This window comes from Anas acuta, chromosome 9, assembly GCF_963932015.1.
Source record: "Anas acuta chromosome 9, bAnaAcu1.1, whole genome shotgun sequence".
In the NCBI taxonomy this organism is placed as follows: Eukaryota; Metazoa; Chordata; class Aves; order Anseriformes; family Anatidae; genus Anas; species Anas acuta.
This window is the reverse complement of record NC_088987.1, coordinates 7,422,618-7,437,406: the sequence shown is the minus strand read 5'-3', so window position 1 is coordinate 7,437,406 and position 14,789 is coordinate 7,422,618. Positions and strand designations below refer to the sequence as shown.

The 14,789-nt window shown below is 39.8% G+C and overlaps 1 protein-coding gene across 1 annotated transcript in view; it reads left to right on the top strand.

Annotated features, from left to right (window-relative positions):
- GNB4 (G protein subunit beta 4) overlaps nucleotides 1-14,360 on the top strand; it is a 29,226-nt gene extending 14,866 nt beyond the window's left edge. The window contains exons 2-10 of the mRNA XM_068692659.1: nucleotides 1,617-1,717; nucleotides 3,800-3,838; nucleotides 4,557-4,663; nucleotides 6,016-6,079; nucleotides 6,894-7,056; nucleotides 7,270-7,336; nucleotides 7,450-7,651; nucleotides 8,861-9,077; nucleotides 9,404-14,360. Coding sequence (XP_068548760.1) covers nucleotides 1,661-1,717; nucleotides 3,800-3,838; nucleotides 4,557-4,663; nucleotides 6,016-6,079; nucleotides 6,894-7,056; nucleotides 7,270-7,336; nucleotides 7,450-7,651; nucleotides 8,861-9,077; nucleotides 9,404-9,510 — 1,023 coding nt within the window. The 5' untranslated portion in view covers nucleotides 1,617-1,660 and the 3' untranslated portion in view covers nucleotides 9,511-14,360. The remainder of the gene's footprint in view (nucleotides 1-1,616; nucleotides 1,718-3,799; nucleotides 3,839-4,556; nucleotides 4,664-6,015; nucleotides 6,080-6,893; nucleotides 7,057-7,269; nucleotides 7,337-7,449; nucleotides 7,652-8,860; nucleotides 9,078-9,403) is intronic.
- Nucleotides 14,361-14,789: the final 429 nt, after the last annotated feature.

The window sequence follows — 14,789 nt, the reverse complement described above, 5'->3', positions numbered from 1 at the left end:
AACTGTGTTAAAATTAAATTTCAAAGACTGAAAGCATTTGATTAGCATGCATGCTGAAGTGGTTGCAGTTCTTAACATTTCAGTTTTGAAGTTGGACATCAGCGTATTGATTAATTTTATTTTATGCCTGCTGTGAACTAAGCATCATTAAATAGTCTGGGCTTCTGAAATAGGACATCGGTGGTGCATCAAACAGCCTCCCAGAGTATTCACACACGGACAATGGTGTCTTCTAGGTGAGCAGAGCATAGGTTTAGGGAAGGTGAAGGTACGGACTTCACAGTTTGCTGAGGTGTAGCTGAAAGTATTGGTTAGACCTAAATCACCGCTGTGCTCTTGCTGTAGGATGTTTTTGATTTAGAGGTGATGCAGTTTTATATGTTGGGTTTATTCATAAAAAGGCTTCATTTCGATCATTTTTCAGTGAATTAAATCAGGTGGGCACTACTGTATTCTCTCTCATGTTTAAATTAAAATACTCAGAATAATGTTTGGAAGAGCTTTTTCCTCCCTCAGTTTGCATTTTGTGAGCAGTAGCTTGGCTTTCTTCTTTCTTTTGTAGGCTAGAAGTGTGCTTGGTTTATTTTAAAGATAACATAGCGGGAGACCCGGCCCCACCACCTCCCAGCCTTTCCGTGTAATTTTGCTGTCAGAGAAAAAGAGACAAACCCGTGCTTGGCTTGCTCCCCAGCAAGAGACTGGCTGGGTCCCCTGTCACTGGGAGGTTATTGGGGTGTGTGTGGGTAGATGGGGAGGTCTCCATCGTGGTGTTGGGTTGCACTGCTGTACTGAGGATAAAGAGGAAAATTGGTTTGAGGAAATTGTTCAACATCACAACATACGCGTGCAAAATGTGATTTAAAAAGAAAACAAACAAACAAACCACACCTAAAAACTGAAATTGTGCTTACATCTGGTCTTGCTGGTTTTTGGCCTCTTCTCTTAAGGTCACTTTACATCCCTGTTGAGATGAGAACTGCTTTAGGCTGCTGTGGGCTGTACCCCACAGCATGAAGTTGCTTTTATGGATGTTTCCATCTGTATTATTCCTTCTCACCCTGTGCGTGCTTTTGAAATGAAACCTACGTTGTGTCTTGCCATAGAAAATATGGAGAAAATTGTAGAAAACCTATTTCAGCTGTAACCTAGGATTCAAGATTTTCACCTTTAAAATGAAAGCTGCCTTGGATGTCGTGTAGAAAGATGCTCGTTTCACAGTTGAGCTTAAGGTTAGATGTTTTAAAGCGGCCGCTTCAGCCTTTGCTCTCTGTTGCCATCTTGGGGTGAAGTCTGACATTCCTGGAGGTTTCAGGATGGGTGAGAAGAGCGAGGCTGAAATGCGTTCAGTAACGTTTTCATAAAGTACTATGGGTGTTTCTGTTGACAGTTGCTTCTGTACTCAAAATACGTTTAATTTAATTGTACTTTTCACAGTAATTCGGCAATAGCAGTACCGTGGGTCTCACTGAATTCACTTGACACTGTACTAAAAGGAATGTTTATTTGGAGCCTTTGTATAGGCAGAATAACTATAGGTGTATAGTTTGTTCTTCTACTTTTTTAAAAAACAAAACAAAACAGTGTGATACTGAAACTTTTCTCCTCCTTATTGGCAGGTTTTCTTCACCAGTGGAGCGTGAGGAATAGAGACTGAAGCAAGATGAGCGAGCTGGAACAGTTGCGGCAGGAGGCGGAGCAGCTGCGAAATCAGATCAGAGTAAGAATTGCTAATTCCTTATTTTTCATGATGAAGTTCCTCCTTTTAAAGGAATAAAGTGTAAAGATCATCTCTCTTACTTGCTCCCGTTTAAGTTATGCAGAGTTTTAATACTTCCAAAATATTTGTTTAATAAAAAAACATGAAAGTAAGCCATTGGTATAATAGAGCTCATTCCTAGCATCTCTTGAACAAAATGTTCTGTTTCCTGTGGAAGTGTACTACGTTTGGTTGCTAGGGGTGTGTGCCTCTTTGCAAATTTTGTGGTTGTGATTTTTAAAAAAAGTGAGCAGCAAACTTCTAGAACCTAGACATAACAAGTTGGGGTGAAGGGTATTAAAAGATCTGTGCTAAAAGTGAGAGACATCTTGACAGACATGCAGATTAAAGCACAGAGAGGGAGGGAGAACCTTTCAGGAGTGGATGGCATTTTTATTCTTTGTGCTATGACACCAATGATTCTACACAAATTTGGAAAAAAAATATCTGTAAAAACAAATCTGTAAATGGCTTAATGTGATGATGCATATGTAGAAAAGACATTTAAAATGTGAGAATTAAAATGGCCAGTTAAAACTTACAAATTTGCCAATCATATGACAAGTACTAGCCTCAATACAGGTGTTGCTAATAGCTCTCTTTAAGAAAAGTTGCTTTGTTGAGTTAAGATCACATTCAGAATTAATTTTATGTTGAACATCTTCAAGTGTTTCAGCTAAACTAAACAATTAAAGTTGTTTAAAATCCAGCATGTTTCTTCCTGTGAGCGAAGTAAGTCCTGTGTGCTAGGGGATTTACTGCTCTGGTATTTTAAACCCCTCCTGATTCCAGACGTCAACATTTTATAAATATTTCTACAGTTCAGACATTTTAAAAATAAGTTGAGATGACTTAATCCACTCTCAAGCCTGCTTTCTGGGAGAAAAGCTATAAAGGGTAGTCAAAGTAAACACTCACGAAAAGTTATTAAAGTTGTTATATTAAGGAGCTCTCAAGCAAGGTATTTAAAAGTTCTAAGAGTCTAGTTTGAGTGCATTAATTCAGTTCCAAAATGTCTAAGTAAATGTTTCTGTTCCTCCTCTCAAAGATGACGTTACCATTAGTGTACAAATAGGACGCTTTCTTGGGGTGAGGGCCACACAAAGTGATAAAGGCAGCCATGCATGCTTCGTTGGTTGCAGAAGTTGGATGGTCTTCAGAGAAACTACAGGGAATTAGGATGGTTCTTGTGGATGATCCTTCATTATTGCTGTTGATAGTTTTATTTCTAACTTGCACTATAGAGTTTGTCTCTGATTGTAAGCCAATTATTTTAAACCATGCTTGTCAGAAGAGGTTGCTGACTGTGTGTCTAGTTTTGTTTTACAAAGGCTGGAGTCTGGGTTGCAGGAGTGCTGTGCATTTGCAATTGTAACCAAAATCTGGTTTTGCAAGATCTGGGCATTGCAGGCCAGGCTCAGAAGTGCTCACCTGGTTCAGGTGTCCAATCTGTTACCGTGCAAACAAAAATAAAGTCTGGCTTCTAGGTAGGGTTGAATAACACACAGAAAGCCAGCCTGAAGTAAAGAAAAAAGACAAAGTATCTGTATGGAGATCTGAGCACCATCCTTTCCATGAAATGAATGAAAGTGTAGAATAATTTTTCTTCATTTAGTATGAAATACAGCAGCAGCTTAAGCTTCTGCGAGCCTGCTGTCCATCCCACTCCCCAGGTCATGCCCCTCATAACTGGTGTCATCACACCTGCGATGGCAAGGGGAGTGAATACAAGAGCCTCACCTAGCACAAAACCTGTTAACCATACAGTGAGTGGTTGTTTTTAAAGCAGGATCAGTTCCTTCCCTGGGTGCGCAGTGCCCCCTGAGCAGGCAGAGCAGCACCAGGGAAGGGATACAGGGAAAGGGATAGGCACTGCAACGTGAGGGTAACTTCAAATGCTGTTGAATCACGTATTCTGTTGAAAGGGAGACTGAAAGGTTACTGGGACGTGACTCCTTGTAAGTCCCTCTTCTTCTCCTACCCCTCAGTTTGATGCTCAGTGTTGTGTTTTAGATTCAAATTGTTTCTGTTCTTTCGTTTCAGGATGCAAGGAAAGCATGTAGTGACACAACTCTTGCTCAGGTATGTACTTAATTCGGTGTACAAGTTGTTCCTTGACATTTAAAAAAGAAAAAATGACACAAAAAACACACAGCCCTACAGTTCATGATTGTAATATGTTCTTATTTGGTAACTGAAAGAATAAGGTGGAACAAGAACTGGGAGATGTACCATAAATTTATATAGTTAATTAAAAAACAACAACAAACAGCCACACCAGAAAATCCAAACCAATCAAAAAACCACCACCCCACCACCTTAATATGTCCTGCTTCAAAGTTACCTTCTCAATAGAGTGTGTTAATTGTATTTACTATATTGGAAAAACTTGGAAAATCGTTTTTTTCCTGTATTTTGGAAACAAATGTACTTGGTGTTTGAAGTTTTGCCATGCTTGTAAAAGTAACAATGCAGTAAGTATTGCAAGATTTTCTTCACTTGGTTTTAATCGAAAATTTTCAGATTTGATAATCTGAATTAGGCTCAGTATTGCATAGTAACATCTTCAAAAGATTTCTGAAGCTCTGGTTACAGCCATTATGAAGAATGTTACTTTTGTAAAAATCTCTTTTTCCCATTGTTACATGGAACTAATCCTGGGCTGTACGCTAGTATTCTTCTTTATATATTGCATTCCAAGATAGCTTTTCTTTTTTTAATCAGAGTTGAAATGTATTCAGTTATCTCGTATATTAAAAATAGTCCTCAGTATCTCAGGGGTTGCTTTATTTATTTTTAGATCACAACAAGCCTGGACTCAGTGGGTCGAATTCAAATGCGAACAAGGCGTACGCTTAGAGGTCACTTAGCCAAAATCTATGCTATGCACTGGGGATCTGACTCAAGGTTTGTACAATTGATCTGTAAACCTGTCATTTACGTGTTAGAAATAAGATTGTCTACTTGAAACAATGTCAAGTTTTGAGAGCCATGTGGTGCAGTCTTTTTTTTCTTTGTTTGTTTGGCTGTATCATAGAACAACTTGGGTTGGAAGGGACCTTAAAGATACCCAGTCCCAACCCCCTGCTATAGGGGGATGCCACACACCAGATCAGGTTGCCCAGCCCCCATCCAACCTGGCCGTGAGCACCTCCACAGCTCCACAGCACCTCCACAGGTGCCTTGAGCAGCCACAGCTTCTCTGGGCAGCTCGTGCCAGTGCCTCACCGCCCTCTGAGTGAAGAATTTCCTCCTAACATCCAATCTAAATCTCCCCTTTTTTAGTTTAAAACCATTCCCCCTTGTCCTGTCCTTGTTTGTCTGAGCAAAAAGTTGTTCTCCATCTTTTTTATAAGCCCCCTTTAAGCCTTAAAAAGGTGCAGTGAGGTCACCCCAGACCCTTCTCTTCTTCAGGGTGAACATCCCCAGCAATCTCATTCCTTATTCTATAATTTGCCTTTATAAAGCTGATGAGGACTGTGTAGCAGTAATAGAGAAGCATTGAGTGAAAGGAGAGGTGCCTTGCTTGTTCTTACCACAGACATTTTGCCTTTTCCTTCTTTTAGCTTTGGCTGAGTTCTTTGAATCTGTTTAAGCAGAGAAGGGTATGTGATGAGGCATATTTCTGGAATGATCAATATTGCGTTTTCCATGATGTTGAATAATACTGTCTAATAATATGACTTCTGTCATAACAGAGTTCTAAGACTTTACAAGCTAACTTTGTTTCACTGAAAAAGACGCTTTTGTATTTAGCAAGGAAAAGTCACAAAGCTTTGAGGATGGAGTTACGTTGCTCTGCCTGCCTTAGAGCAACTGGTAGTCAGATGTTCACAGAGCCTTGGGTTCTGTTCTCCCACATGTAGTCTGGAAATACGCATCCAGAATCTGCTTCCAGAATAAGGCTTCTTTTCTCCTAAATTTATTTATGTTTATTTTTTAGCTTTATAGTTAAAATATTTGTATGCAAAAAACAAACGCCGCAGTGGTAGAGAGAGTTTCTAAAATGTATTTTAAGTTTTGTCCATCATTAATCATGAGCCCCTTTGGACATGGGTTTCTTAATGATGTAATATCTAGTTCTTTGCAGATTATCCAACAAACATTGTACTTAAAAGTTAAAAAGGAAAAAAAAAAGGAAAAGGCAAATGTCAATAGCGAAAGTCTGAATCACTTGATAATCATGCATGATGTATGTCTATTTTGAGAATTTATTTTTTGTTTTATATTAACTTATTTTACTTTGTGTTTATGTTTAGGCTACTAGTCAGTGCTTCACAAGATGGAAAATTAATTATCTGGGATAGTTATACAACAAATAAGGTAGAGTTATTTATAATTCATATCACTAATTCATGCATAATTTGCGTGTTTTAGGGAAGTTGTGACTATTTTTTTCTGTGTTTGCAAGTCAAAAATGAAAAGCAGCAGTCTACATTAGAAAAACAATCGTTTTTCCACTCTTGTGACTAGCTGTTTGCTAGAGATACGCTGTATACTATTCCTCAGAAGTAGGACTTCTTGGTAATAACTAAGGTCTTTACTCCGGTTTGCTTTTACTATAGTTTTCTATTCTTATCTGTCTCTGTGTTGTTGCTTACGAAACTAATTTGGCTTTAAATTGTAGAAATATACAACCTCAGAATTTACATGAATGCTTTGCTTGTGGGGTCAGAGAAAGGGGGAGGAAAAAAAAAGCGGTTCAAGGAGGAAAGCTTAGGTAGAGTGTGGGGAGGTGATCTGTTGCTGTAAACTGACCAGCATCCCTGGGCACAACCATCCCATTTTACTGTCCCATTTTATAACCTGCACTTAAGAGACAGAAGAATTGGATAAAGAAATCAAAGTAGAATAAACAGATTTTGTAAATGTTTAAGTTCAGAGTAGCTTTGCTATTAAATAATGTTGTACAGAAATTCTGTATATGCTCACAGGAGACTTACTGGTATTTCTCATCCTTGTATATGTACGAACGTAGGTTGTTGTATATAATTCTAGAATCAAGTTACTGGAGTTTACAATACACAGTCTGTTCGGTGTGTTTAATCTGCTGTAATTCATGAAATGACTGAATGACTTCAGTAAAACGGGAGAGCGAAGGTGTGATGTAGCACTCATGTGCTCTTTCTTTCCGAAGATGCATGCCATTCCTTTGAGATCCTCCTGGGTGATGACTTGTGCGTACGCACCGTCTGGCAACTACGTGGCCTGTGGTGGATTGGACAACATCTGCTCCATATACAACTTGAAAACCAGAGAGGGCAATGTGAGAGTGAGCCGGGAGCTGCCAGGGCACACAGGTCAGCCATATTCTTGTTTCAGCTTTTGTTTTTGTTTTGTTTTATTTACTTTTTTATTGTATCAAATGAAGCAGTCTCGCTTTGAGATGTATTGGGGTGTGAAATGCTTTTTCACGTGCCCACAGACTGTCTGTGGGAGAACTGCAATCACTACTCTTGGATTTTAACCTTCAGTTTAACTGAGTCTGAAACTTTCTTAACTTTTGTTTTTAGGATATTTGTCCTGTTGTCGCTTCTTAGATGACAACCAAATTGTCACTAGCTCAGGAGACACCACTTGGTGAGTTTTTGGGCTTAGTTACTTTTTGTTTTCCCAATGCCTTAATTTATATTTAAAACTGAAGCTCTCAAATAAAAAACGACCTTATGTTAATGCTGTCACTTTATCTGCAGCGCTTTGTGGGACATTGAAACTGGTCAGCAGACCACCACGTTCACTGGGCATACTGGTGATGTGATGAGTCTCTCTCTAAGCCCAGATATGAGGACTTTTGTTTCTGGTGCCTGTGATGCCTCCTCAAAGCTCTGGGACATTCGAGATGGAATGTGCAGGCAGTCGTTCACAGGGCACGTGTCAGACATCAATGCAGTGTGTGTAAGTGATCGTTTGTACTTCTGCATGGGAATCAAGGGGGAGGATAAAAGTTACAGCGGCATGAATTCAACCTACAGTCTGTTGGGTTACCTTGATTTAAAATCAGTTATCTCGATAGGGTAAAGATGGTTAAATTGTATGTAATTAGATTGTCTAATAACCTGTGGTCTAGCTCATTACTGAATTATTACCATTATCTATGATGCAGTGAAGTGTTCTTGGAATAGTGTCAGCTATGTTCTTGTTCAGCAGCTGAGACCTTACTTTTTAAGACATAAAGAACAGAGGACAGGAAGTTTTAGTTGGGTGACAAGGTGTTAAAACTGAAATTATAGATAAATGTGATCTGCCAAGAGGGAGCAAAATAGGCAAGCATCCTCCTCTTAAACCTTGTTAAAGAAAAATGTACTCGATATTTCCTGTTGAAAAGAGCTTTCAGTGAAATGTGTACAAGGCAAAGTTAAAATCAGTGCTTATGTTGAATATTCATCCTTGGAATCATTCTGTAATATTTATAAACTGGGTTATATTTCTCCCCTGTCATAGTAACACTATGTTCTGATCTGCAAGATAGCAGCTGTGACAAATAGGGAATGAAATCTAAGTCTTAGCTGCATCTGTTTTTGATAAACATGAAAAATTATTAAGGCTGAGAGAATACCAAAGGCATGACCTGTAGAAAAATGCAGTTCCTATACTTAGACCTGAATCCTGAGATGCGCTGAGCTCTTTTCATTCCGATTTCAATCAATATGGCTGTTGTAAGACTGACTGATTTGGAGTAGATTTTGGAAATTGAATTGCTTACTTGCAATCCTCTGTCTCGGCTCAGCCAACGTGGCTGACCGTCTCACGGTGGAACATTGTGCACCACTTCACCCAGGTCTTCCCGGCCCACAGCCAGGACACAAATAACTACATTTTGCTTCATTTTATAGGAGTTAGTTACATCCCCTTTGCCTCCCCTTGTACTGCATGCAGGAGCTGTCTGGGTAGGATTCCAGTCATTCGAGTGTCATTGGTGCTGTTCTAGAAGTGTGTTGTTGCATAGCTGTGTATGTGCAGCTTTTTAACAAGCACATCTTTCTTAATACATCATTCGGCCTCTGTCAGGTCACCCTGGCAAAATAATACTGTGATGCTTCTGAAATAATGCCTGAGCAATATTTTTCTGATGTCAAACTCCCGTCTCTCAATTAAAACTTCCAGTTTTTTCCCAATGGACATGCATTTGCCACTGGGTCTGACGATGCCACTTGCCGACTCTTTGACCTGCGTGCAGATCAGGAGCTGATGATGTACTCGCATGACAACATCATCTGCGGAATCACTTCTGTAGCCTTCTCAAAAAGTGGCCGCCTCTTGCTAGCAGGTTACGATGACTTCAACTGCAATGTGTGGGATACTCTGAAAGGGGAGAGAGCAGGTGAGTGCATGGAGCTGAAGCTTTTCGTTTCCTGAGCAGGAAATGGGGAGTCAAAATCTATGCAAAATGCAGGGGAAGCTCACTGGCAGGGCTGCTGCTGGTGTAATGGGTTCTGCTTGGTTCCTTTTAGCGCTGTAACACCTCGTTGCTGCATTTCCTGATACAGCTGCTCTGATTATGGTTCTTGAGGGTAAAGGAAATAGGATGCTTGGATGCTGAGTTACGTCTTTTTTAGCATGTGTGAAGACTTACCAGGGAGGGCAGAGCAGCAGCTGAAGTCACTGACCCCCTGTGAATGTTAACTTTCAATATTTCTTCTCTTCCAGGTGTCCTTGCTGGCCATGACAACCGTGTCAGCTGTTTAGGTGTTACCGATGATGGCATGGCTGTAGCTACAGGGTCTTGGGACAGTTTTCTCAGAATCTGGAATTAACTGGGAGCCAAACATGTACATTCTCCATTTGAGATCTGGAGAGATCAATGCTGCAGCCTATAGCTGTGAAATAACATTTCTACCTTGTATTTGCAGGTGAAGTTTTTCTATTCACTGATTATTACACAAAAAGGCTTTCTGTAAACTAGAAAAAAAATCAAGTGAAGAAATAGGGGAGGGGGGAAGAAATCACTGACTTTTTAAAAGGGGCCAGCACACATAATCATGGTGACCGACAAACTAAGAGCCAGTCTTTTTGTTTTTGGTGGTTTGGTTAGATTGTCCTTGAAGGGTTTTTGCTTGTGCTCAGTCTGCTAATCCTGTACTTTTTTTGTACATAACAGAATATACACATTATAGCAGCCAATCATGTAACATTTGTCTGTATGTAAAGAAATATGTTTGCATTTTTTAAAGAACTACATTTATAGCTTTGCTTTAACCTGAGATGTCACTTCTGAGTTTTGTAGTGGATAAACTAGATTGCTGTTTTAAATGTTTTTGTGAATTTACTGTAGATAAAGTGAAGCCAATGGTATGTATGTGTTTTTATAATGGAAGGCATTTGAATTTTTTTTAGAGGCCCTGGAGACTCCCAGTTAATACCTAACCGCCTTATTCACTCACTTCTTGACCTGCTTGCCTATTTTTAACCGTGGGGGTTCTTCCTTAAGCCAGTGGTTCCTGGTTCATCCATTGGCAGTCATGGCCTCCAAACACCAAGGAGTTAATGCCAGGCAGACTTGCAACAACAGAGAAAATATATTAAAAAAAAAAAAAAAAAGTCCAGTTCCAGAAGTATTAGCTTCCTTACTGCAGCTTTCCACATCAGTTATGCCACCCAGGCCTTGGGTATGGAAACCAAGTGACCTGCATTGCTGTCGCTAAGTGGCTGAGTGCTTTTCCTTTTGACAGTTCAGCTCTAACTAACTGAGGTTGTTTTGGCCCGTCACGAGCTCTAGCTGATTTGCACTAGGGAAATGATTTGGCATGACACTCGGTGTGCAGAAAGCAGCGTGTTTGCAGAGCCGGCTCAGTTACCACCATGAGCGGAGGAATTCGAGAGGACTTTGCTTAGAAGCCTAAGGAAGATTTGAATGTGCAGTTAATCCCCTATAATTCCCCTCCAAACTGGGGAGGTGCCAAAGCATACCACAACCAAAAGCGCTTGTTGTCAGTTACGTGCGGTGTGAATTACAAAAGGAATCGTGTGACCTAACCCAAACCAAATAACCTTACTCACCTGCGTCACCCTTCAGAACTCAGTACTCTGAAGGTGGTGACTCGCTTGTTCTGCTGTGGTCACAGCGGTCTGTGCCACGGCGGCCTGTTAGATGCCAATCGTTCTGCAGTTCTGCCACTGTAAGTAGCCATTGCCTCTCCTCCTGATTTATTCTGATTTTAGTGTCAGTAGCTTATAAGTGACGGGTTCCGGTCAAGTACAGCTGAGTGTAGGTACAGGAAAACGGGGTGACTGATGTCCATCTGAAGCTACCCAGGAAGGGCGTTTAACTTTTTGGTGCCTGGCAGCGTGCCTGCGCTTGCAATGGATGTTCTCTGGGGAATCTAAAAGTCTGTTGGCTTTTTTTAAGTGACTTATTTTAAATGTATGTGAATTTTAAATTACCAGGTTGGAAGGTAATGTTCATCTGCCCCCATCTGATGATATGGGGAGTCTGGGTATCTCTGGGTCAGGTAGTATATATAAGTGCCCAGTATTTTGTAATATACCAAAACAGATTTGTGGCTGAGGTGATTATTTGTCAAGCTTCTGACGTTTGTAATCCTAAATTTCAGTACTTCCAAACTGTGCCTGTAAACTTGCCATGTCTGTAATGGTGAAGGTGCCAATAAATGTACCAATCACAGTAAATTCACTTAAAAATAAATTAAAAAGAAAAAAAGCACATCTTGTGCTGAGAAAGTGTACATTTACTAACAGCAGATTGTGGTGTAGGACCAAAATCACACTATATTGTATGTCACAGGAATTCCTCAGCATTTTGCTTTATGATCTGTCTGCATTAACAGAACTATTGCAGATACTTGTTCCTCTTTTAAGTGAGCATCTCTTTGGGATCATGCAGATTTGGTTTAATTTTTAGTGGTGCATTTAATTATTATTATTATTTTATTTTTTTACTCACAGCTGCCTTGAGTGAATTCTGAAAACTTGTTACTATGGAATTTTAAGAAAATATTCTTTTTCTAAAAAAAGTGTTTTCCATAGAAGTGTGTTTTGAACCAATTTCCTAGTCAACACTGTTGCCAAGACAGGTGCCATTTTTACATTCAGGTGTTAGAACTAGTTTCTACTTGTGAAGCTCCAAGCCCAATTTTACAGATGTATATAACTTTTCTTAAAAGTTTGGGTAGACTGTAAACACGGTAATGGCTCTTGTACAGGTATTACTGCAAATAAGTTCACTATCGGTGTCTGATGAATTGTCTGTTGGATTCAGCTGCTTTTAAAATAGCTAATGAGGAATGCCAACCCCTTGCTAATGAGGTTTCCAAAAGCATCATATAAATATCTGCCAGCTTTTGCTGTTTGGTTAACCGGTTTCTGTAGTGCTGCAGGTCCCGAGGTGCCTCTTGTATTGGCGCACAAGGAAGGGTGGAAGAAGCCTCAGCACAGCTGTGGAAACGGGATCTGGGATGCTGCTTGGGAACTTGTAGAGCGCTTGTGATAGATCCTGCCAAGGTGATGTTTGCTGTTTAATTACATCATTTAGAACTTTACTGAAACAAAAAGCCTCCACGCTTGGTGTAACACACTGTTACTGTATGAGGCCAAATAGTGACCTTGCACAAGCTGTGGTATTTCCTGTTTGTAAATGGTTATCATTGGGGAACTTGTAAGGTGGATGCACTCCCTGAAATAGATGTGGCTTAATGGTAAAAGCTCAAACTCCCTCTAACGTGAGGAAGTTAAGAAAACAGCCCCTTGTAGGTTTTACTTAAAAGATGTAATTCTGAGCTTTGCATCTCACAGAAGATGGTATATACATGCCTTTAGTTTAACGTAAGCTCACGAGTGCAGCTTGTGTCATTTCTAACTGCAGCTATGACAGCGAACTTGATGTACAACAGATTTTGCAGCACTTGTGGGTACATCTTAGGCTGTAAAAGTTTGGTGCCAAACTGCATCATTATCTGAATTTCAAATACCTTGTGTAATTACAGAAACGTAGTGACTGAGACCATTGTGCCAAACAGTTGGTAGCAAAGTAACTTGTTCCCAGCCTCTCTTCTATCTAAGTCTATCGGTTATGGCTTGGAAGTGGAACTCTGTGCTTTGTGTAGCAGGATTGATTTTGTTCAGGTACAGTTATTTTTTGTTGGCATATTCTAATGTTGATTTAACTTTGCAACAGAGAATACTAATTAGGCACGCACCCAACTTGGGCTTGTTGTCACGTAAGTCAGACATCTATTTATTGGTGGGATGTTACCGGTTGAGATTCTGGAAACCACAGAAAGCTTTTACATGGCATCTTGCTGATGTACACTCACTTACTACTGTAATGTGGGCCTGTTTCCATCTGTCTCCAGACCTTTTTTCTTCCAAGCGTTGCTATCATCTGCCTCGCTAAATTGCAGATACGCACGGTATCTGGCAGAACCGATAGTTCCTAAGGTGACACCGATATAGACCATTTGACATGGAACGTGGATTCGATAGGCTTTTCCTCAGCCTAAGGGGGGCCTGACCTTGACTTGGCAAAGCTGACTCGCTGTACCAGCTGGTCCTCGTGTGCTTACTGTAATGCATGGATTGGAACTAGTTAACTCTTCAGTTAGTGTAACCACGTGTCCCACGATGAAGTTCACGTTACTTTAAGGTGGAATGAAAACATTGTGAAAACATTCCAGGCGTGCTTAGTCTTTCCTCTTTGAGGACACTGTCACCTCCACTAGGTTTAGTGCTGTGCTTTAAGATGTTGGTGAGAATAAGTATTGGCTAATTCAAATAGTTGGTATAAATGGTTGTGTAGCAGAATGACTGATTTTTGAGATAGCATTTCCTGTAAAAGTAATTAAGCATGGGTTGATGGTGCACTTTGTATACAGTAATCTGGCATGCATGCTGGTAAACTACTTCCTACACTTCAGAGGCACCACAAGCCTTTTTATCCAATTGCTGGTTATGTAAAATACATGCAGAATGTTAATGCAGTGTTGTTATGGTAAATGTGTGAACAGTGTTACTAATTGATATAACTGATAACAGATTACATGTGCCTGACATTCTTATACCACACAGTATGTTTAGGTTTAACTAATATGGACTTCGGTGGAATAGTCTTAGATATTTCAAGCCTTTGTTTTACTTACACAATGGTGCTCTATTTGTGTTTTTCTCCTTTTTTTCTCTTAAAAAATAAAAGCATCTGAACACTTGTAGTACATATTACATCCAAAGGAGTCCAAAATGAAAAAAAATGCTTCTAATCATGCTTGATTTTAATTTGCCTTTAGTTTCCAGCATTTCTCATCAGCTAGGTTTTTTTTTTTTTTTTTTTTACTTGTTGCTGACTACTTTGGAAAACTTCAGTAATGTTACCAATTATGAAGTGATTCTGCACTGCCTTTGGATCGTGTATGTATACAGAAACAGTCTTAAAGCTTTTATTTAAGCTATTAAAAAAACCAGGGACTTGTGCCATTTGTTCTTTAACAGTGCTGTTGTAAAAAGACTTCCCTGTGAAAAAAAATCACTTGCTATGAACTCTGTTTATAGCTTTTTTTTTTCCACAATGGATCTTTTCTTTGTATTTGTACAGTGGCTCAGTGAAAGATGTTGCCATGAGTTGATATTGTAACCAATAAACAAGTGCTTTTAACCAGACCGTCTCACAGGCGAATGCTTTATTTAATGGCGATTGTCACCTGTCCTAAAAATCAAGATCCTTGCAGTGGCAGTGGCTCTGAAGTGGAGAGAGCAACAACATCAACTGCTCTTGCTTTTGGTGAGCCTGTTACATGTGCATGTTGAACAGCAGAATGTTATGCAAGTAAGTAATTTGCCCTTATGAACAAATGATTAAGGTGATTTTTTTCCCCTCAAAGGACTGTGGCTTTTTTTTTTTTTCAGCCTAAGAAAGAGGCTGAATAAACTGAAGGGCCTGCAAATACTACAATAAAGGGAGCTGTGGAAGTTAGCCACCAGTCCTGGAGTGGAAAAACTAGGCTTTACAACACTTACTCATTCTTAATATCAGCATTCGTGTTACATAGCACTGCTCTCTTAAGGAGCAGCCATTTCCTGGTTCTGC